Source organism: Rhea americana, unplaced genomic scaffold (assembly GCF_003343005.1).
Source record: "Rhea americana isolate MKP2758 unplaced genomic scaffold, rheAme1 scaffold_1, whole genome shotgun sequence".
NCBI classification, from domain to species: Eukaryota; Metazoa; Chordata; class Aves; order Rheiformes; family Rheidae; genus Rhea; species Rhea americana.
Genome location: NW_028185038.1, coordinates 7,585,315 through 7,609,290, shown reverse-complemented (window position 1 = coordinate 7,609,290; position 23,976 = coordinate 7,585,315). Strand labels below are relative to the sequence as shown.

At 37.1% G+C, this 23,976-nt stretch overlaps 1 protein-coding gene across 4 annotated transcripts in view; it reads right to left on the bottom strand.

Moving 5' to 3' along the window:
- Nucleotides 1–5,242: 5,242 nt before the first annotated feature.
- RSBN1L (round spermatid basic protein 1 like) overlaps nt 5,243–23,976 on the bottom strand; it is a 52,617-nt gene continuing 33,883 nt past the window's right edge. For 3 of the 4 annotated variants that reach the window (XM_085298666.1, XM_085298691.1, XM_085298683.1), the window contains 6 exons: nt 16,844–16,981; nt 16,502–16,644; nt 12,870–13,037; nt 8,188–8,238; nt 7,595–7,703; nt 5,243–7,508 (listed from right to left, as the gene is read on the bottom strand). In XM_085298666.1, the coding sequence (XP_085154792.1) occupies nt 6,855–7,508; nt 7,595–7,703; nt 8,188–8,238; nt 12,870–13,037; nt 16,502–16,644; nt 16,844–16,981 (1,263 nt within the window). In that variant the 3' untranslated portion in view covers nt 5,243–6,854. The remainder of the gene's footprint in view (nt 7,509–7,594; nt 7,704–8,187; nt 8,239–12,869; nt 13,038–16,501; nt 16,645–16,843; nt 16,982–23,976) is intronic. The other variant, XM_085298675.1, reaches the window with a different exon arrangement.

Sequence of the window (23,976 nt, the reverse complement as noted above, 5' to 3'; positions counted from 1 at the left end):
AAAAAAAAAAACAGACTGATATACCTATCATTAAATGAAACAATGTCTTTCAGGTGGAAAAAGCAGATTTGATAATGTCAAGGAACAGGGAAAGTTGATTCCCAGACTGCTTATATTGTTTTGCAAGAAGGCATCAACAGAAGGAAGTCACTAACAGGTTATAAGCTAAGTAAACTTGAAAATACCTTGTATGTCTCGCTGCTATATATGCAGCACTGCAATTGGGTGTGGGGGAGAACTTCACTCTCTACCGYTGTGTTTTAAAATGCAATTCAAAAGCTTGATGTTCTGAAATGAGACTGAAAATATGTATCCTTTTTATGGAGATACATATATTAMATCATTTATTTCTATTCAAATCAATTACACAAGCTCAAACACTTAAGCATGCACTGTAAGAGATCACCTACTTTTATGTGGTTCAAGAAAATATTCAATACACATGTAAAAGGTCATGAAACTTTTTCATTTACCATTCATATTGCTTTTCTTGATGTCACAATATTAGATTTTTTTTTATTTTATCCTCAGAAGTACAACTGTGACATATACACCCCCACCTTCAACCAATTTTAATCTAAATGCTCTAAGAGTGTGTGCGTGTGTGTGTACATGCATCCAAAATCGATTGCTAGGCATGGATGACAATTTAAGATACCATAGGTCTTAAATAAGATAAGAATTTAAGAACTGAAAAGAGTATTAAGTAATTTGCCATATATGCATAGTARTACAAAAGCAAAGTCTTAAGAGTAACCTCATGGAAATCGCCATATACCTTTTTAGAATGTATGTCAATGTTCTTCATTATTTTCTCAAATAATTGTGTATATCAAACTGTTACATCAGGCCAAACGAGATTTCAGTTTAAAATTGGGTATACCCAAGATATTTATGAAAGCAGCAATTTGTGGCATTCCTAGAAACTAAATTCAACCAGTATTAGATGGTACCTACTTCGACACCACTACATTTCCTGTAGTTAAGATCCTGATTCACTGCATCCTTTAAAGTTGAGTTTAGTAGCATGAAAATAGTGCTATGTAAGCGTACACTTTCTTTTTTTTTAAAAAAAAAAAGGTAATTTCAGCWAAGTTCTAAGCTGTATTAGACAGTATCATACTCTTTCTTTGCACCTTTAGCATTTTAAGTTTTGCGCTTTTAAGCTCAGCCTCGCGCATCGGCCTTTTAGAATTCAGTTGTTGTGGCTGTCAATTCTTCCTGACAAAAAGGAACAAATTTTTGCGGACTAAAGCAACTTAAGGAATCACCACACCTTCGGACAACTAGAATGCTACTCAAACTAAATCAACATTTTCTCCTTGTACTTTTACTGAATTTGGTTGTAGAAAGATCTGGAACTTGATAGTGCTGTTACCTTCATTTTGCCTCTTCCAAGAAAATCAACATCAAGGTCAGTCAGATTTAAGAAGCTTTTTCATATACAACAGAATGACAGCATAAGAGCAGGAAACAAGAACACAAGCACAGATAAAACTCAGCATTCATTTCTAAATTTATAAAGAAATCACTGCTAAGAGACATTTACCAGCCTGAAAAACTACATTTCTCAGATTAACAAATACTCTGGACTGCATCATGACAGAACATATACCTGAACTACTGCATGTTTAGCTATTACCAGTTTTTGCAGTTTTGATTTATGTCACATTAGCCTTCAACAGCTATGTCCAATTGGCTCCCTTTTTGAGGCACTCATTCTATATTAACTACTCTATTTTGTTTCTATTTGATAAAAATAACTGCCTTGAAAAGCATTCTTTAAATCATAGGCCTAACCTGTACTAAGCACTGCATTTTTACCCAGGTGGACTATATCCAAAATAAACACTGCAGTCACTTTGTTCAAAATTCTTCAAGGGTTAAAACATTTATATTAATTTGCAACAGAAATTAGTTTGTATTTCTAATTCCAGTCATAAAATATTTGAAGTTAAAATGAAATTTAGCACAACTTTAGTTATCCTAAATCTGTGTTTGGTTTTATTTATTCTGCTAATTTAATGAAAGCATGAAAAAATATATTGAAAGAGGTGCCATACAAGTATTTCAGATTCTGAACAACTTTTACAGACCTTAAAACTTATCTAATGAAAACCTCAGGCCATTAAAAGAATCCAAAATATGTAAACCTGAAATGTATTACATTTGGAGATTAACTGGCACAGAAAACRTTAAAATGGTTTCAAAAATAAAACTTGATAAATATAGAAGTTTAATCTGCTGTTTTAATCATTGGTTGAATCAGATTATCATAACTGAACACCACGTATTAAAAGACTATTTAGACTAATGCCCTCATCAGTACGCTCAGCTATCAACTTGCCCAGAACATGAGAAGACCAATGTTTAGGTGGAAAARTACAGCACAGATCCAAAGCAAATATTTGTATCATAGCACAGAGAAAAACAGTAATTAGAATATAACGAATTTGGAAATTGTATATCCCTGAATGACTATAATAGAGTTAGTTACATAAATATTGTGAAGTTAACYATTGCTTTTGAATGAGAAGTTGTACATGGAACATAAAATAATTTCTAATAAAAAAATGAAATGTGTGACTGGTGGGAATCAAAGTTTCCTAAGTTTTCTGACATTTACTGCAAATTCAGTGGAATCTGCACAAAATATCAGTACCATTATACAGCTTTCTAAAGTGCATTTCGTCCAATTAAGTGATGAAACATTAGCTGAACATGAGTAAAACAGCGACTCACAGTCAAAGAAAGCATATTTTCAACAATGTAATTCCCAGTAAAGTATAGATGGATAAAAATTTGTCCTTTCTATTCCCAACTTGTATACATTCACAGTTAGGTCAAATGGGCTGGTCTGCCTATAGCCAAGATTGTCTCAAAAAAAAAAAAAAAAAAAAAAAAAAAAAAACTTTGGCTGATTTTTTATCAATTCAGCATTCTTATTCACGTGCAGATATGAGAAAAATAGTCATTTTTAATCACTGAATTATTTTCCTGTATTTCTTGCACAAATCATTCAATTTTCCAAATTTGTGATGTTCTACTGATGTTTCACAGCAGTCTATTTTGTTTCTATTTCCTATGTTATTTGCAATGCCAATTTATCTACTCCGCTTAAAATCAACTCTATTTTATCACCAAGGAATTCCTTCACATCTGATCACTTAAATCACCCTCTGAAGTAATACTTCAATACTAAACAGAGCTAATATTTCTGTTATAGTATCAGAATTTTCAATATAGTAACAAGGGAAAATCTGCAAGCCAGTGGTCCTTGTGATGAAACACTATTTCAGAGTCAATATGCAGGCATCTTGGGGGATGAAATGACACCCAGTAACACTTGTCTGCAACACAAAGTCAGCTGGCAGTGAAAYGGGAAGTTGCTGCCACCCAAAAAGCCACTAGTAGTAATGATACAATTTGTTGCTACCCACAAGCATGGTACCAATATCTAGGTAAACACTTCTAAAGTTCTGCACGTCGTGGCATTAACAGGAACACTACTGCAAACACACATGTGAATACCAGTGTGTTACAGTCAAGAGGCCTCAAGCAGATTTACCCAGTCTGCAGAAGAACAAAGGGCCAAAACAGAACTAAAACATAAGATTGTTCATCAAAAGTAACAGAAAGAGCACTATATAAAGCTGAAAAATTGGAGAGGGGGGAAACGACAAGCAAGACTAGTTCCAGGACATCAGAAGGCATGAAAGATTTATTGCTGAAGCAAAAGTCTGAAGTTGTATGTGGCAGGAATAAAGATTATAGCATAGGACCACTTGAAACCAAAGCAAGACTTTTGTCAGACAAATGAACAACTTGGWGGCTGAACATCTCAGAAAAGGTACTCCCCTCTTAAAAAGCAACCGCATCAAAATGAATACACCACAAGTAGAGGACAAAAAAACTTTTTTTTTTAAAGCAAACTAAAAAGTATATATTAATATATAGTTATTCAACTCAAAATGTTTACACCTTCAAATACAAAAAGTTCCGATAGCAATTAGTAATCCCAGCATTGTTCATAATCTGTTTGCAARGAATTCTGTCTATAAATCAGGATCTATTTTGTCTCAGAAAGTCAAAGGATGCATGAAAAACTGCAAGAACCAATATATCTTAAAATTTTGAAAGTGTTTAAAAAAGAAAGTTGAAGATTCAGGCAGCTCAGAAGCAGCAAAATTACAGAACTAAGACACAYCTGAGCAGGTATGGCTGAGGCCACAACAGCCAAGACCACTGAACAGGTTTTTAAATGGAAAAAAAAAAGTTTAAGTTTCAAGCGCAAAGCTACACCTGCTAAACTATTTTCAAGATTGATTTTCTCAGTCTGGACATGACCTGGGATGCAGGAAATTGTCTGCCGTCAAAGGGGATGTATATATTTTAGTAAACTCTGACATAATTAAAAAAATGCTTGAACCATAATGGAAAAAAAATCAACATACAGATCACCAACATACAAACGAGACAAAAAACACCTAAATAAAATAAAAACAAAACAAAAAAAACCCTAGCATCTATCAAGACTGGATTTAATGAAGCTGGAGCCTTCTGCAAACTCACTTGAAAAAGCTGCGTGCTTGGTGCAGACTAAAACGTGCAACTCTTCCCTTTTACTGTCCTCCAATAGCTGGCACATAGAAGGGGAATGGAAGGCTACTACATTTTGTGTGTGTGTGTGTGTGTGTGTGTGTGTGTGTGTGTGTGTGTGTGTACGCTGTGCACACACTCATGAACCACAGAGATTATGGGCAGAAATTTGCCAATAATCCAGAAAACACAAGGGGAGCTGGGACTGTATTTCTATCAAGAAGATTCAAGTTATGTGAATCAATTTGTTTTTCGAATCGGGATGTGTTAGACTAATATAACTTACCATGCCACATGCAAACCACTTGCTTATGGAGTGAGAGGAAAACAAGATCCCTGAGGCTGCAGAACCAGTAGTAATTTCCTAACCAGCATTAATGAAAATAGCAATGACTCTTAAGGAAATATTAGCCACATCCAAGAGTTTCTATTGCTTCTCTAATACGTAGTTATGGCTATGTAGGAGTAACATTTAGTAATTCAAATGTTGATTTGATTTAATAATTCCTTGACAGACCTATTTCAGATTAAACAATTTAGGGCACTCATCAGTTAAATGCTTGGTATTAGTGCCATGCATAAGTATGAAGTAACATTTTGAATTACACCAACCTATGAGCAAAAAAAACCATTTGCAACAATAAAAGGGCCTCAGGTAGTTGAATTAAACATCACCTGAAAAAGAAATCACATTGTTCTATTGTGACAAATGAAGCCAAAGTGATCATTAAGTGTATCAAAAGTTATAAATTGGGCACATAAGGATGTACAACTTTTAGAAAGTTATGGGGGAAAAAATACAAAAGAAATTCAAAGATACAGGGGACTTTGGAAATAACAACAGGCTTAAGATCTTAAGTTTTAAATATTTAGTTGAAAGATGGTTGCAGGGCAGTTTACTGCTATTTGTAGCTACCTGAAAAAGAAACAGAGTTCAGATGTGTTTGAACTATACAGTAACATTACACACAAAATTAAATGCGTTAATTACAGAGTGCTTGCTATTACCACATCAGATGCTAGCTCAGCCTTGAAATCTTCTTCCCCCAGAACACGGCTTAACAGAATTTTAGAGTTCCATAAGAGTGGAGAGAGAGGAGTAGTTACCTTGGACACCACTTATTTTCTTAATGAAGTAGCTCTTCTGAGCTGAGACTCATGAGAAATCTTCCTACTGGATACACTGGCAAGTATCTTTATTGCCTTGCACTATCAGCATATGAAGCAATTCAAATCCAAACATGCCTCTGTGAATTGCAGGTTACTGCAAAAGTTTTTTATGACTTGGTAAGTAGGCATTCAGAAGTAGTCTTTGTTCTAATCTAGTCAGGTAACTCATTCAAGAAGACAGCTGCACTTCACATTTTGAAACAGAAGCTCAATTGTGGCTTGTAAAGGGGGAGAAAGTAAGCCTACAAGGGAGTCTGCTCCCTTGCCCCAGCTCACGTGCGGAGAGAGGCTGCTGGTGGTGCTCCCGGAGCCCACCGRATATCCGACCATGCTCCACAACACAGAAAGGCTGGGGGGGAAGGTTTGTCTCTCTGCTCCACTGTTAACATCTGACAAGAGCAGTTTGGGGAGTGCCTTTAACAGTAAGAAATCTGGTGAAGGGAGGGCTGATTTTTCGTTCTGAATAATCTTGATTTACCAAGAATGCCTCAACTCTACCTTGATTTGCTAGAGCTCTTCACTCCAGAATGGAGTAAGGGCATCCTATGCATTAGTGCAGGTAGAAACATAACCATTTAAAGAGGCAGTTTAACTGAATTATTTTTTGCAGACCCAAAAATAAAACCAATTTGTTATTATGAACCTTTATTAAGCGGCTCACATTTCAGTATAAATCACACTAAAAAGATTTTTAAAAAAGATATTTACACTACAGTGCTGACACATTTAAAATGAAAAAATTGGTATAAATAAGCTCTATGGAAAAGCCTGGAATTGTCAAAAAGAATTCTGGCTCATCTTACAAAAAATATATATGTTAAATGTCAGCTCTACTCTAAAACCTACAACTCAAAATTATTTAAAGACTTCTTTATGTTAAACCTGCAGTGTTTACAGTGCATCTGGCCCTAAGTGCTTTGATATTTCACAGTTATGGACAGGCACTGAGGAATGTTACAAAGCTACATAACTATTTTCTGTAACAGATGCGAAGGCAAGTCACAAACTTGCCTCACGAAATTTATGAATCTTTACATTATTACGTCATTAAGTTTAAAAAGGAATTTAAAACCGTATATACAAATTTAGCACAAAAAATCATCCTCTCTTTGTCCATGCAGATTTGGATATGAACTATGCTGTCTCGTATCATCTGGATATACGTGACTTCCAGGGCACAACTTGTCTTGTGTGTCCTTGTTGCCAGGTTCAAATTTAGAATCCATTTCAAACTTAAACGCTGTCAATTCAACGTGATCCAATCTAGTCTGAACATTCTGACCCTCAATGTCATTAGGTGCCACTGTCTTTCCAGCAAGATCAACATTCATGGATTCTTCTTTTATTCGGTGAGATGCAATAGGTTCATGTTTTATTGACATAAATTCCTGCTGCAGATACTTTGTCTGCAGAGTATCTGAAAATTTGGTGTCTTCGGAGGTATTTTTGCTTGTCGTACAAATTTTGCTGTCAGTCTGAAGTCCGATAACCGAAGACTTGGGGTCTGCAGATGTCCCTGCTTCAAGAGTACTTGCATTTGGAGAAAGTTCTTCCTCTGAATGATATAGCTTGAGTCGGATGTGCCAAGCCAAACTGCAAACAGCTGAAACTGTTTTGAACTGGTGTACAACATTCCTTGGAATAAAATAAATGTCATTATCAAATAACTGAATTCTGGCATATCGAATGCCTTCCCTTCGCAGTTGATTGAGTTTTGCATCATCAACCCACTGGACACACTAAAAGAAAAAGGAAAAAAAAAAGAGGTTAAAACTCTGTTAATACAGGCAGAGGAGATCTAATTAACAGTTTACAGCATGCTTACCTGTGAGAGTGGGGGCTCGTGCAAATCTAACTGCATTCGCTGAACTACCTCTAAGAAGTCTTCAGCATGAAAACAAATTACATCTTTGGTTATACGAGGCTGCTCAGACCTACAGAATAATAAGAATTGCAGAGTCAGGGGCTGAAATTAAAAGCTACAGAGAACAATAAATAAAAGGTGCAAGCAAAAATAAAGCAAAAATGGTCTAAAAATAAATGCAACAACTCTAGCATAAAATACATTTTGAACAAAAGAAATGTTCACTAAAACGGCTACTTCTCAACACACACTCATAGAAATAGTGAAATGAATCAACCACAACCTCTTTACAAGTGACAGTAAAGGAAGCAATGAACAGTCAACAAGATTTGCTATTTCTAACTGACATCTGTCTTTCCTGATGCTGAAGGACAGACACAGATAGGTTCTGCATGCTCTTTTAGCAATATCCCATCAGGTACCTTAAAACATGCAATAGTGTGACTAGTACTAGAGCAAACATTGCTCAGTATCAGTCTTGAGCACTTTGTTCAGGCTTGACAATAAAACTGAAACCACATTAAACTGCCATGATGCTAGTAAGCAGCAAGTACCTGCATCCTCCATAACATCCCTTAATGAGTGTATTTGTGTTCACTGGAGAGCTACAAAAGAGCAAAATCTAAGTTATGGTTTGTCTCAGTATTCAAATTGTTCACGAGAGTTCATCTCTTGTCCCACAACCTCCCTCTCCCTTCCCCCAGATAAACACATACCATTCATATAACTCCTCTTGAGGCATTTTCTCCTCCAGAATTACAGCCAGTTAACAGAAGGCAAAAACAGCTATTACTTTGGTCTAAAAGCCAAACTCAGTTCCTCCACAGAAACATTTAAAACCAAGTTCTGTGCATTTGTTTGAGATGTCTATTCTTTTAAAGGTTTGAAAAATATAGTGATATGGAGATATTTCTTTTACATAAGTAAAGCTCACATTGGACCTTATAGACTATGCTGAAGAATCGAATCATTTTGCAAGGAAAATGTTATCAGCTAGAAACAGCTTGGTTTACAAAAGATTTTCTTCCATCTTTCTTAATCCTTTATGAGACACCTCCCCCACCCAGAATAATTTCAATTCCAGAACAAGTTTCTTTGGCAGGAGCGCAGCATCTTCCCATAGCAGCCAGCCAGCAGCTATCAGCAGTCCCATGAGGGACCCAGCTTCTTCCTGCCTTTCTCAGCACCGCAGGGGCAGGCTGGGTGCTCGAGCTGARTGCTCAGGCTCTACAGCCTTCTTGCAAAACCACGCAGGGCTCAGCAAGGGCTACTCCACTGTCAAACTGGGCCCAAAGGGACTCATTTACTAGAGGCTGGGGGAAGAACAAGACAGATCAACTGATTTCAGAATATATTTAATGGATGCTCAAGTTTTTTTTTTTTTAAGCAAGATGATAAACATGATCATAGTATTATTCAAGTTCTAAAGAGCAGGCAATGATTTACAGTTTAGTGGGCTTTTTAAACTGAAGAAACATTAGATCCTGATCTCAAAGCGAAGAATATCCAGTTTGAAGCTATTTTCAGAAAAAAAATCTCAGTTCAACTACTTAAAGTATGCTAGGAATAATTTTCAGATCATGCATTTTACTTTCAATTTTCATTTTACTCTCTATTAAAATGTCTCCCTACCTTTGGTCCTACATACTCCCAAAGAGTAGTTAAATATCAAAAGCAAAAGGCTCACAGAAGCATCTCTGATCACTGGCATCAAAGACATTAGCTATGTTAATAGGTCTATCAGCTTTTGATAATGCAATTATGTTTTCATCTTTTAGAAACTCCAGAAGTCCATATTACAGTGCTGCTTGAACTATTTCTGGAAAGACAATTTTTGTTAACCTCATTCTTTTAAATGGCTGGACTCCCCTGTTCTAAATTTATAAAAAAAACAGATTCAATACTACAGGTTYCTACTATGAGTATTTCTGATCTAATGCTTTAAGTCTGGTAATATTAAGCAAATTCCCATGATTATTTAGAGGGGTACTGACAATTTCACACACTGGAACATAAACTCAAAARCTGTCCTGCTGATGCAAAGGATAGAAGAGGTTGCACTTTGCCAACAACAACGCTGTAAAGCATCTTGTGCTGTCCATGTAAAAAATGCCCCTAAGATTCTCCAAGTAAAACACTTTGAAGTTCCTATGATTTAAAATTTCACAGGCATGTTTGCTAACAATATCCAGAGCTCTTCAGTAATTTGCAAACATCCACATAAACTAAATAAGACTACAAGCCATTAATTTTATATAACATTTCTAACTCATTTTTGGGAGAGAAAAAGTAATTTTTTTGTTCTTCCAAATGGTATGTTTTGTTTATAGTTCTGTTCTCCAGCACTTTTTTCTTTTCAAAAATTCTGTTCCTGTCTTTTCCGAAAGACACTATATATACTACCTTCATAACACAGGTACCTATACTACCTTAGTATTCATGCCTATCAGCTACTAAATTCCACTTTCTTTAAATCTTCAGGAACTTCTGATTACAGTGTTTTCTCATCTAAATCAGTTAACTCACAGAGCTTGGAGCTGACCATTTAAACTACACTTGTCCTCAAAAAGGGACTCCACTACTTCTTCCACTGAGTAGAAGTTGTACTGAGTTGCACTGAGTATACAAGGGACAGCGCAGTTCCCTGCATTAATCCTTCCGCTTGAGCAGCCATCAGTTTTACAATCCTAACAATTATCCACAATGTCAAGTTCTTTTCCTGTGGTCCACCAACTATCTCACAACATGCAATAATCTTTTTGTAAAAATTGCAAGAATATATTGTGGGGCTGCCCCAAGATATATTCTGGTGCCCCCCTGCCACCAAGAAACAGGCGAGGGACACCAACAATAGCAAACGAATTTAAGATGTATTCTCCAAATACACATTCCATTGCAGCTGCAAAAATGTCAAAATACACTTTTTGTCCAAGAACTATCTTTGTAAAAGATGCACATGCATTACTCCTCCTAGTGCTCTGAACCCAGATCCTAAGGCAGAATATGTTTCCTCTTCTTCAATTCCCTCTGAGCACAAAAGCCACGGGCAGACTCTGTCAGAGATAGGATTCACATTACCAAAACAGACAGTACTTCTAAAAGCATTCAGTAATGGTAGAAAGCAACTTTTTGTCCTTAAATGCTTTTCTGTGTACATATATATTCCCCTACGAGCAATGCAAAGCTTTTCTGCATGCCCGGTTTATTTTTGTATTAACTACACACCACTTAAAAACTCAGGTCAGCAAGCCTAGGAATTGGTTTACTTCCCTTACAAGAAACAATGTTACTGTTATATAAAGATTGTCATGATTGAAATATGGCCTTTTTTATTCCTGTAGTGGTCCCAAACACCCTTAAAATATCTCCCAGGTTTAGTTTTGTCAAATAACTTAAAAATCTGTATAAACATTGATTTTTCAAATTTTCCATCCATACTGCTTCCTTTAAAATAAATCCACTCATAGCTTGAAAATTATAGTAAAGTACATTAATAACTAAAATTATTTTAATGTTGAATTAAGTAATGATGCTTCATAATCATAAGCCTTGATTAATGTTCTTCACATTAGTAGTACAAGCTCCTTTCAAAGTTATACACATACAGGTGGAAAGGGAAAGGAGAAATTATTTATGAGGTCAAATTAAACTTGAAATATATACCATGATCAACACAACAAAAAAAGATGTGTTTTCATTCCCTATATATGCGAGTTCTAAATTTTCCTTTATTCTACATTAAAAGTATACATTTTCAGCTTGTATACTGAAATGAAATGATGATATTTTTCCCCTAAYTGAAGTACTTTCAAGATGGTTGGGCAGAACTTTTGCCTAATTTGAACTAGTTTCAGATCACTTTTTAATTTACATATATATTTTTTTAAACTGATTTCATTCTTTTTTTTTCAAGTTTATATGGAGTTTTAAAAAAGTTTTACTAGACTTCCTCTATGACAGAATATGGAAGTTATAAATTGAAAAGAATAAAAAGCAAGAAAATGGCTATTTTTTAGAAAACAAATGAACATGTAATTATTTCCAAGGAAGAAAAATCTTGTTTTGGAGAGAGAGAGTGAGAATGGCAAGTTACCATACACATTTAAATTGTCATCAATTTAAATTCTTATTAACTTCCACAGGCACTATGTTCTTTTTGGAAAAAAAAGAAAAAAACTTTCTTTGATAGCTTTGAGTTTCCCTCTCTCTCTCAATTAGCAAATGTAGTTTAAAACAGTYGGGTTTACACACTTCCCCAGCTCTTGCCGTGTTACCACTCATCAGTCCTAATCCAGTCCAGCTTCTCACAACTGTGGCAAGCAGGAAGTTATGCTCCAGGTGTTCTCAAACTGAAGAAGTAGTAAACTTCGAAACCTCAGAGCCCGTAACAGAAACACATTAACATGCAAACTATCCTGTTCTCTCCCGTCTCATTATTACAAACTTGTCTCAATGGACTCATGCACCATTGCACAAATTTGCATCATTTCATCCAAAGGGAATTCAAGTCTTACAAATTCTAGATATGAAAATATAAAGAGCAAAAGTTGATTTTTGTGTTTATTTTAAATATGAAAAACTAACCTCTAAAACCAGTGTCATCCTCCCAGACCAAGATTACAAGATCTTGAGAAGAGATTCTTAGACAAGTGCCAGGGGCTTTTTATTTGGATAAAATATAAACAGCTTCTATTAACCCAGATTYATTTCCTCCATCTCATATGGGAGGGAGGGAGGGACTAAAGAGTATCATACAATCTCCAACAGGATTCTTCCTGTGTGATCTACCATGAATAAATCAGGCTTGTATCAGTCACTATTTAGAAGCAAAAGCATAAAAATTCTGCTCATCTCCAGACAGTGCAAAGAACTGCCAGTAGGTCTTCATGTGCATCTCAGACCATGAAATTCAGGTCAGTCAGTATGCACTATTTAAAGTGAAACAAAATTTAAAGTGTTTTCACATCCGTCTCAACTTCAGTGACTCAATTCCGGCTATTAAACTACCACTGCAAGGCACCTTTTTTGTTTCAAACACACACCAAAGCACTCTGGCACAGTGCAGGCTAGCCTATCCAGCTCCCAGAGATGGGGGCAGGGAGTTCCATTAGTTATTATGTCATCTTACAGTCTGTAATACTAGATTAACCTAGTCACTACTCCTTCTACCATTTATAGATGGAAATTCAGGCAAACATTTTTCAAACACGTAGCTGAATAGTCAGTCAACACATACCACTCTCCACAGTGCACAGCCTTCAACACTCCCACAGCAGCTGTAGTCTGCCGTTCAAAACCTTGTCCTATGTGATCTGCATGGGCTCGTGTCCGGTCTTCAAATAGCATTTCACGGGGCTCACTGGTTCGAGGTAGGTACTGCAAGTTTTTTATTTCATTGGTAGTTCTGCATAAGAAAAAATATATATATATTATATATATATATTTAATATATATAAACGATATAAACCATATAGCAACTTCACTTAACTACTTGATTTCTACCCGTAGTCAAGAGCATTGCTTCTACCTTCGGTGTGAATGTCTGRTCAAATCAGAAACGCAGCAATACTTGAGACAAAATGCAAGTTTAATGACCTACACAAAAATCAGAACACCTATGCAATATTTAAAAGAATGAAAAGTGTTCACAGCCTTGAGCACACCAATAGTTCTTAATAGGCCTGACCACCAGCCTCAGCTAGGGTCCACCCACAACCCCTTCTCAAGGACCCAGGAGCTCTATTTAAACTCAGGCTAAGTCCCTGCCCTAGCTACATCATAAAACTACTGATCTTCAAGTCAGAGTTATCCCTGGCCATGGACCCTGTTGATCCTACCCTGACTGACTTCCTGGTTTCACCTTGGTCCTGCCTTATCACCACGGACTTGCCTATCACTGAACTATGTTTAACCCTGCTTCCCATCTCTGGTTCTGACCTTGACCTGCAGACTGACTTTCCAGCCTGACCTACCTCATTGACATGAACTTGCCTGATGAGCTGAGGTCTTGGCTGAACCTGGTCACCATCTCCAGCACTGCACCGCTCATCTTGCTCAGCTCCTAGCTCCCTGAGAAACCAGTCCTCACTGATTTCTGACAATCTGATATACACCTAAATTCTCCTGAAGTCATCTTTTAATCATTCATGTTTCCAGCAAACAGTCGAAAAATGTGCATGTGTATTTAGTTCAAAATTGTAGGAACAAAATGGAGAGAAGCAAATGATTTTTCATTTAATGAAAGTGGAGAAAACAGCAAAGTCGGAACAGAGCTGCAAAAATGTTTCTTGGCCAGCCAAGCCAACAGTGTATGAGCACAATACTTTACTAATGCCAAATTCAAGACCCGCTCAGAATCACAGAATTATTGAGGTTGGAAGGGACCTCTGGAGATCATCTAGTCCAACCCTCCCTGCTCAAAGCAGTCACCTAGAGTGGGTTGTTCAGGACCTTATCTAGTTGAGTTTTGAGCATCTCTAGGGGTGGGGACTCCACAACCTCTCTGGGCATCGTGTTCTTGTGCTCAACCACCCTGACAGGAAAAAGGACTTTCAGCCTTACGCTTAAATGGAATTTCTTGTGTTCCAGCTTGTGCCCGTTACCTCTGCTCCTGGCACTGGATACCACTGAGAAGAGTCTAATTCTCTTCTCTGTGCTCCCATCAGATACTTAGACCCGTTGATAAGATCCCCCGAGCCTTCCTTCCTCCAGGCTGAACAATCCCAGCTCTCTCAGCCTCTCCTCGTATGATGGAGCACTGCTCCAATCCCTCAGTCATTTTCACGGCCCTTTGCCGCCCTCGCTCTAGTAGGCCCAYGTCTCCCCTGTCCTGGGGAGCCRGGATTGACCCAGCACTCCAGGGGTGGCCTCACCGGGGCTGAATAGAGGGGAAGGATCACCTCCCTTGACCTGCTGGCAGTGGCCTCTTCCCGATGCGGCTGCTGGCCTGCTTTACCGCAAGGCCGCGTTCCTGGCTYGTGTTCAACTGGYTGTCCACAGCCCGGAGCCTCTTCTGCCAAGGTGATTTCCAGCYGGTCGGTCCCCAGCCTCTATTGGTGCCTGGGGTTATTCCCCTGCCAGGTGCAGGTCTCGACACTTGCCTGTCTTCACTTTGGGAGTTTCCTGTGGGTCTGTTTCTCCGGCCTGTTGCGGTCCCTCTCGGTGCAAGCACAACCAGCTGGTGTATCGGCCGCTCCTCCCAGTTTCGTGTCATCTGCAAACCTGCAGAGAGGGCCCTCAGCTCCATCGCCCAGGTCGTTCATGAACTGGCCCCAGTAGGGACTAGTGACTGGCCTCCACTTGGACTTTGTGTCGCTGATCACAGCCCTCTGAGCCCAGTAGTTCAGCTGGTTTTTGTTCCACTTCACTGTCCACTTTTCTAGCCCAYGCTGCATGAATTTGTCCAAGAGGATGCTATGGGATACTGCATCCACTGTCCAAAGCCTTGCTGAAGTCAACATAAACAACATCCTTCATTTTCCACTCATCCACTGAGCTAGTCATTTCAGTGCAGAAGGCTTTCAGGGCGGTCATGCATGTTTTCCCCTTCGTAAATCCAGGCTGACTACTCATGAGTACCTTCTCAGCCTTTGCTTTTCAAAAGAGTATCAAAGATTAATTGCTCCATCTAATTGCTACCTTTCTAGGGATCAAGGTAAGGCTAAAGAGCCTGGAGTTCCTCAGATCTTGCTTCTCTATCCTTCTGGAATATTAACAGTCGCATTTGTTTTCTTCTAGCCCTCAGGAACTTCTCCCAAACGCCATGAGCTTCCAAAGACAATCAAGAGTGGCCTCACAATGACATCAGCCAGCCCACTCAGCACTTGTGCACACATCCCATCGGGGCCCCAGACACAAGTATGTCTAGCTTGTTTAAATATTCCCTAATCTGTTTCTACTCCACCAAAGATAATTAATTCTTCCTTGTTCCAGACCTTCCCTCTGGTACAAGGGACCTGGGATTCCCGAAGGCCAGTTATACCAGTAACAACTGAGGTGAAGACAACATTGAGTGTCTTGGCCTTTTCAGTGTCCTTCATCACCAATTCCTCTAGACTCCTCTACCCCATTTAGCTTTTTTTTAATGTAATCTTCTTTTTACTGCTGACATGCCTGTAGAAGCCCTTCTTATTGCTCCTTCACATCCCTCACAAAATTCAGCTCTAGATGAGCTTTGGCTTTCTTAACCTCATCCCTTCTCACTTGGGCAGTTCTTCTATATTCCTTCTGGGTCATCTGATCTTGCTTGTACCTATGTTTTCTTTTTATGTCTGAATTTTGAACAGGAGAACTCCACAGAAAATTCATGGTATATGAGAAATGATGTCAAGTTCTGCAGAGGACATCCTTCCTCTTAAGCCAGTACTTATACACAAGACTACAGCAAGGCTTAAAGACGGCATTTAATGCTGGAAGCATCACCTTTTGGATGACAGAAGTCCTTATCCCTTGAGGTCTTTTTAGATCAAATCATACTTGAGAAATAAGGTGTCAATACCAGTGGCATAATTCTGATTTCACTAGGTTACACACAGCCTATTTGCAATTCCCTGTGATTTCTCCCTCACTACATCTGAAGTTCACTGCATGAGAAAAATGAGGAACATTTAGACTGTTCCATAACCTTAAAAAGTCTTCCTAAAACTGCAAGGAGGATTGGCATATTATATGGTCAATATAGTAAACAGAACAAAAGCAAACAAACACAACCTTACAAAACAGAACAAATTTAAAGTTTATTTTGAGATCAAGATTAACATAAATTTCTACTAAGATACAATATCAATCAGTAAAATGTTCGGGATAAACTGAATTAGTAAAGAACACAAGCTAACAGGACACTCACCAAGCAGAAGTATTTCAACATACCTCTTCCTTTTGAAAGGGGACTTTGGCATGTCAGCCACAGGGATCATCTGTTCTCCTGGACGTACCCACATGATGGGACCATCATCACTGTCTTTACGACTCTCTAATTTTAAACTAGAAAGTGTTCCCCATGGCAGTGTACACTAACAGAAAATAAAAGCCACAGTTTTGAAGTGAGTTACTTTAAAAGCACTTTTTAAAGCAGTCTTTACCTGACAATGAAAACATTTATGATACAACTCTTAAGTATCTAAGCAAATATTACAGTAATCTCAGTTTTTGTGACAGAATCTGAGAGAGTATTGTCCCCTTCCAACCACCCCATTCCCTTTCTCTCCTTACTTTTAAGAAAGGTGATTCTTCCAACATATCAAGGAACTCCGGAAAGTAATCCCCCACTTCTTCATCAACTGCTCCAACTAGGCTGATCTGTCTCATTGGGCCAGCTCTGTAAGTACCATGAGAGTATGTTCTTTTTACCTAGAAATAGAATATGACAGGCAAAGTTATACCAAGCTCATGACATATCAGAATTTGCATGCAATGAACATCTTTAATTCCTATGCTTGTTTTCTCTGATCAGTATTGTCCTGGAGTCCTCATTACAGTCAAGATTAATATGAAGTCAATTATCATGAAGATAAAGATTGTTCTCATTAAAGGTATTTGATAACTTCTATATATTTTAATTCTGAACACAGGATTGAGTAACTATTGCCCTTTCAAGAGAAAAAGAAACTCAAGTCTAACCAAATGTTTAGACTTTTCCTGCAAGAATTATGCCATGGCATGGAGCATGCTGATTTACAACTAATTAAATGCTAAACAATTCCTCTGCTAATTGTCCTTCCCAGTATGGTCACTCTTGTTAACCTTGATTGAGCTAATTATCACAGAGCTAGAGCTAGCAGAGCTCAAGCACAAGTGCAAGAGCTAGCACAGAAACTGAGTGACAGCTATTTCTCCATTTTTTCTTGTTCTGTGCTAACTCTTCTTGCTCTCTTAGTACTTAAAAGCTGTCACAGTCACTCCTTCACAAAAAAAAGTTTTTGTTCTGTATTTGCACAGATAAACACACTATCATAAGGCTTCCTGAATAATCTGATCTGTCATGTTATGTGAACAAAACGCTCAGGCATCAGACTTATGAGGATCACTTCCCCTTAAGCTTCTGATCTCCTATTTAACAGGCTGAAAGACAGGAGTATTATTAGATGAAACATGAGCAAATCAGAATAAAGGGAAAAGCAAATGGATACTGCACAAAATAGTAAGGCGTTTCCCTTATATTTCATCTCTAGACACACTTGTGTCCAAAGCTAGAAAAGAAAAAAAAGCATAAGAAAAAAATTAACAAAGTACATCTTAAATACTCTCCATCCAAAAAGACAATTAAAATTCCTAGCAGCTATGACGGTGCAGAGAATTACCAGCAGTTCCAGAAAATAAGACTAAATCACAGAACAATATCATGCATTTCTTAGAAGCTAAACTGATTTGATAAGATGCATTCCAGAAATGCAGATCTAAATACGTTTTTTCAGATAGTCACCCCTCAGTGACACACACCCAGAAAACGGAGGACTGGATACAAGTAATGTTTTACAAAAYGTCTGAGCAATACAACAGCAAGCCATACAGCCATAGCAGAAACAGTGGTACTGCTAGAGAGCATTTTTCCCCTTATTCTCCACATCCTTAGGCATGCATTCCTGTAGCTCCTTTGCACTGATACCTGCTGCTTTTGTCATAAACCAGCAGAAAATATTAATTTCTGCTGAATCTCCATCAGCTCAGTCTATGATTGCAGATATTTCTGCACTGTCACAAAGGGCTGGCAGCTCAAAGAACTAAAGCATAGGGTTAAGGAAAGGATACTCACTTTTCATTATGGGCTTGCTGGCTAGATCAGTTCAGAATTATCCTAAAAGCTATAGATACAGTCACAAATMTGTTAATCATAGTTTACTGACACAAATTGAAGATGCAAGAGGATAGTTATTTCATCAGCATAAGTACTTCATATTCTTCCATTACAGGCCACGATTTTAATTTACAATTTTCAGGTGACAAAAATCCACAAACTTTATTAAAGGGAACCATTCTTCTGCCTTTTTCCCCTGCCTCTTCCTGCCATTGCAATCATTCACATGGCACACAATGAACAYGGTTGTGGAAGCAATCCAATCAAAAACTCAACAACCTCCCCAAAAAGCAATTCACTGAAGCGAAGTTTGGGGAGACTGTGGAGCTTTCAATTGCATCCATTCTCTCATTTGGCCTATCATACATCACTATGTGTTGTCAATGAAGCATAAGATTAGCAGTGAAGTGTTCAAGTGAAAGATAACTCTTGCTTAAAGTAGATTAATTAGAAAACTGCTTATAAGTTCCCCAAAAGATCATGTCACTGCAAGTTAGAACACAAAAATCAGCTCAACTCTTCTAAGCATCAGTTGCCCACCCTAACTCACTCATAACTCTTCTAACCAATTATGGCCCCCTCACTCACCAGGTAGAATAGATTTCTTTTCAAAAATCTAGTTTTAGAAAGGAAAAATACCAGATACAATGCTAATACAAAGATGCAAACAATGAGTGGTTTCTTCTAGGACAATATTCAAAAGTTGTAACATTGGAAATACAGGACAAAATGCCTGAGAATTTAAGTCAAAATAAACCCATGCTGGTGATGAAAGAGGCAGGTATATTATTTCTGTTCCCCCCACCCCTTTCTTTCCTACTAGCATTAGGGCTTCTAAAGGAAACAGCATAGGGAACTGATCCACAAAGCAAGCAACAACAAACAAAAAAAAGAAGAAAAAAAAAGGAAAGGAAAAAGATCTGCTTTAGAAAATAAGAGTTTAATAAGGAGCCAAACCAGAAAGACTAATGCCTGACCAGAAAGGAAAGAGTCTGGAGAAGGAGGCAGCTGCTGACAGTAAGCAGCTCCAGTCCTCACCCTCTTTCACCAGTTTTTCCTGCTGCAGCAGCAGACTTGTTCTCTAGTTCAAGGCAGCAAGCATGCACAAGAAGAGACTTCCAGTTGCTCTCCAAAAACTCCCATTTCATCTCTTCCACTGACAGGGTTAGATCATCCCGAACTGCCGCCTCAGGGCAGGCACTGCTATTTRAACAACGCTAGCTTAGATAGGCTAAAGAATTAGAAAAACTTACATAAAACAGTACAGTCATTACTACAGGAAAGTAGCAGCCAGCAAACAGAATCAATTACACTTAATGAAGAAAAAATAGAGTATTTAAGCAATTCTTTAACAATTAATTTCTGAAGAATTAAAGAGCTATTTTAGAAAAAAAAAAAGAAAGATGTAAATGTGTTCTAAGACAACACATTTTGACAAGTGTATTTCATCAGAAAGATACAATTCATAGTTCTTAAGCAACTCAATTATATTTAACAAAGATCAAATATGCCATGGATAAAAGGCTGCGTTTTAGAATGAAACAGTGATTGTGTTGTTACTGTAGTGTAATGCTTCAAAATCCAATCTTATTTTAAGACCCAGTTTCCACTGTTACAAGGAAAGTTCCTCAAGCTTCATTCACAGTTTGTTAGCTTACTCAAAAAATAAAAAGTTAATATGGAAGACAGAAAACCACTTTTTTTTTTTTTTTTTTTTTTTTTGTTCTGCCTCTTTTTAAATGCTTTATTAAGATTACTATTAACTGAAAATTTAAGTTGTATCCCTTCTTTCTGGGCATATTCCTCAAAAAGGTGAATCTGTACAGGCTTTCTAAACAGTATCTTCAAAATAGAAGAAGAAACAAAGCTCTGAAAAACTGAAGAAAATCAGGTCTGATATAAACACAACTTTGTAGAATGTAAGGCATTACCTTTATTCTGTTGTTATCTTTAAAAGAATCCATTTTGCTAGGTAACAATCTAAAACCTCAAAAGCCTTCTATAGATGTCTGAGCAAAGCCAAAATTAAGCAAGCACCAAAATTTACATTTCTTTTGCTTACCAGTATCCTTTGGTTGGTTTAAACATAGGAAGAGAAAGAGCTTCCCCTATGTAATTCTAAATTTTCAAAAATAACGTTGATGAGCTAAAAATAGAGTATTTCTACATCAAATTCTACACATCAAATTATGCATTGAGCATGGAGTGCGATTACAGCTCAAAATATTATACACTTAGGAAGATTCCCTTTTAAAAGAGTGTTACATTATAAAGATTTTTAAAGAGCTAAGCAAGAATTTCAGAGTTTTACAAGTTACAATATTTTACTATGTTTTACTATATTATGAATTTTCTCAAAAAAATAGCTGGAACACCACAGACCCAAAACAAGAAAATCAACGATGTGCAATTCTTCTGTTTCCTGGTCAATATGACTACACACACACACTCGCTCTAAGCTCAGAGCAAAAAAAGACACACGAGAAGAACCAAATAAATATGATATAAGGCTAATTCTAACTTCTTTCATCTCATGTAGTAGTTTAAGTAAAAAAAAAAAAAAAAGTTGTTTTTTAAAAAACAAGACGACCCTATGTCAATCTGCTGCACCAAAGTAGTTGAAAATAATGACATGAAAAACACTGTTAAATTCAGAATTAGTAATACTTGAGTAGTCTCCACTGCTCACACTAGTTTAGCATCAAATGTGTTTTTAGCACAACTTAACTTGCTGGGTTTTAAGTTCTAAAAAACATTTTCACATAAATGTCTTCACATCTAAAAGAATCCAAAGCATAATACTGAAATTCTACTAAAACAATACTGAAAACATATCTGAACATTTATTCTATAAATAGGAAATTTCAGACATATTTTGAAGACACATTTGGGTATTTTCTGTATGGGAAAAGATACAAACATAGGAACCACAAGCAACAGTCCAGGAAACAAAACATTTCAAGAATGTGAACTTGGGCAAAGTCACAAACAAATCCTTACTTTTATATATCACACATACATACACAGAGCTTCAAGTTCAAATAAACAGTTATACAACAATAGAAACATGGCAGGGGAAGAAACATCACCTAAAAATCATTTCTAAAAAACCTACAAAGAAAGTCCCACCAAACAATAAAATAAAAAAAGAACCATATACATTAAATCACCATAAAAATAAGCTGGGAAATCAGAGAGTTTCCTTTCAGTACATAAGTACACAAGAATGCATTTACAAATTCTTATCTTAGAAGTAGAAACATTCAACTTCAGGTTCAATGTTCTTCCCCTAATTCTGCTATTTGAAAAGCCATGAAAAAAGGCAATGTGGCATTCGTTCTTATTTGATACATTTTGCAAAAGTGCCCAAAAAACTCTGTTCCTTTCCACCTCTTTTGAAATTCTTAAAGTTTATTTTTCAAGCATGAAATGATTTAAATAAAATATGAAAAAACTCACTGAATAAATATTAAAATTGTTCTGACTTTAAAAACACTTGCAAATCTACTCATCTGCTAAATCACATGCATATCAGTTTTTGGTATCAGAAAAAGATTGGTTGACAGTTCTGAAGTTTTTCAAASAGGATCCATCATCCTTAATTCTTCAGTTTCAACCGACATACCATTTCCCAATTAGAAGACTGTGGAAATGCAATCCCTGTATTTCTACTATACAAGAGAGTTCTACTACTGTCCTTTTACCATTGCAGTTAATATGTCATTTCACATACTTTGCAACTGAAATTCTCAATACTCTGGCTGGAGGGATGGAGAAAAACACATAAGACTTATTATTCTGAATTCAACCAATACAAAAAATAGTGGAGAAACTGATAAAGAATTTGAGAAATAAATTTAAAACGAGCATCAACTAGAAAACATCCTTGAAAATTATCTCACCAAAGCAAAGTGGCCATACTCTTGTAACTCAAAAAGATGCATGCCAAGATTCAGTCTCAGATCCTGCCCAAGCTGCTAGTACAGACCTCTACAGGGTTTTGGGTTGGTATATATTAAAAAGATCAAAAAGTCAGAGTAGCATATGATTTTAATTTCTGATTTATTGGCTAAAATTTCATTGAAATAATCTCAAAAGGTAACTATTTCCTAAGAGAAAAAAAAACAAAAGAACCTGTGTGCAGACTTCTAATCTCATTCCACATGAACCACTTCTCTTGTTCAGTGCTATTCAGTAAGTGAAAATCAAAATTTTTGCTTTGGAGAGAATAGGTTGCCACCATCTATCAAAGATGAGCCTCTTACATATAGTCATAGGGATTATTTGATAAAAAAAGGAGTAAACTACTCATGCTTTAATAAAATAAAAATTCAACGGTACATAATCCAGAAAAAAGAAAAAAAAGGCGGGGGGGAGAAAAGCAAGCTATACTTTGGGGAACTTGCATAACAGCAACCAGTTACCAGATAAATGTTAAAACTTAATAACTAATCAAACATTCAAGAAGAGCTTAAGAGAAGAAGAAAAATCTACCAAAATTGCTACTGGAACACATGCAGCTAGGAGTATACGCAGTTCAAATACAAAGAACTCCTCTGACCACAAAATACAAGAAAACAACACACTATGTGGAAATTATACAAATTATGGAAAACAAATCTTTAAGGGAAAAGTGAAAAACTATCTAATTACCTCAAATTTACTTTAAAGAAAAATGTTTTCATCGAGTTCCCTCAAATATTTGAAGACTATTTTCACAGAAACAGGATTTCACAAATTAGAAAAAGAGTGAACAGTGAAAGGGGGGAGGGAGGGGGCACTTCCTTCTCAAAGATAAACTTACAAGAACTAAAAAAGGAGCAAAGAGAAGAGGAGGTTTAAAAAGGCTGAAAAGAGATCTGGAATGAGAAATCTACGTCCAAAGCCGTTCAGAAACAGGGACAACCACCTATCTTGACAAGTGACAACACAAACATGAGCTATCAGAACCATTACTTGCATTTTTCCCTCTAAAATGCATGTATTATTCTTTATACTCTCTGAATATACAGTGTCTTTCATAATTAACACAAGCAACAAAGAATAATGACATCTGACAGCGGCAAGGGGGGGGGAACTCTTTCAGTTTGCGCAGCTAAGCGAGACGAGGCAAATCGCCTGCCATCGTGGAGCGGGCCRAGTCTACGCAGGCTGCACTTTTCCCCGAGCTACCTCGCCCACAGTAAACAGTTATGACTTGCTAACTTTGCAATAAAGCTCACACGGGTTAGTTTGCTGCTGCATTAGCAAGATGAACTGGTCAAAGAAGCACCACCGCTCAGCACAAGAACATGCACCTGGGAGCAAGAAGAAACAGGGACAATTCTCTTTTAGCAGAAASAAGTGCTAGACTGGCTCAGTTATTCTGTATAACTGCACACTGAGTAGAGTAAAATAAATAAAACTTTTCCTGAACTGAAAATGCTGAGTAGCCTCAATTACCCTAGAGCACCAGGGCAGTAAGCTAAAGAGATACAGAGTTGTAATAAAATCAATGAGAACTCAGAACATAAGAATCTTCAAAACTGGAAGAAGATAAAAAGATCCTCTT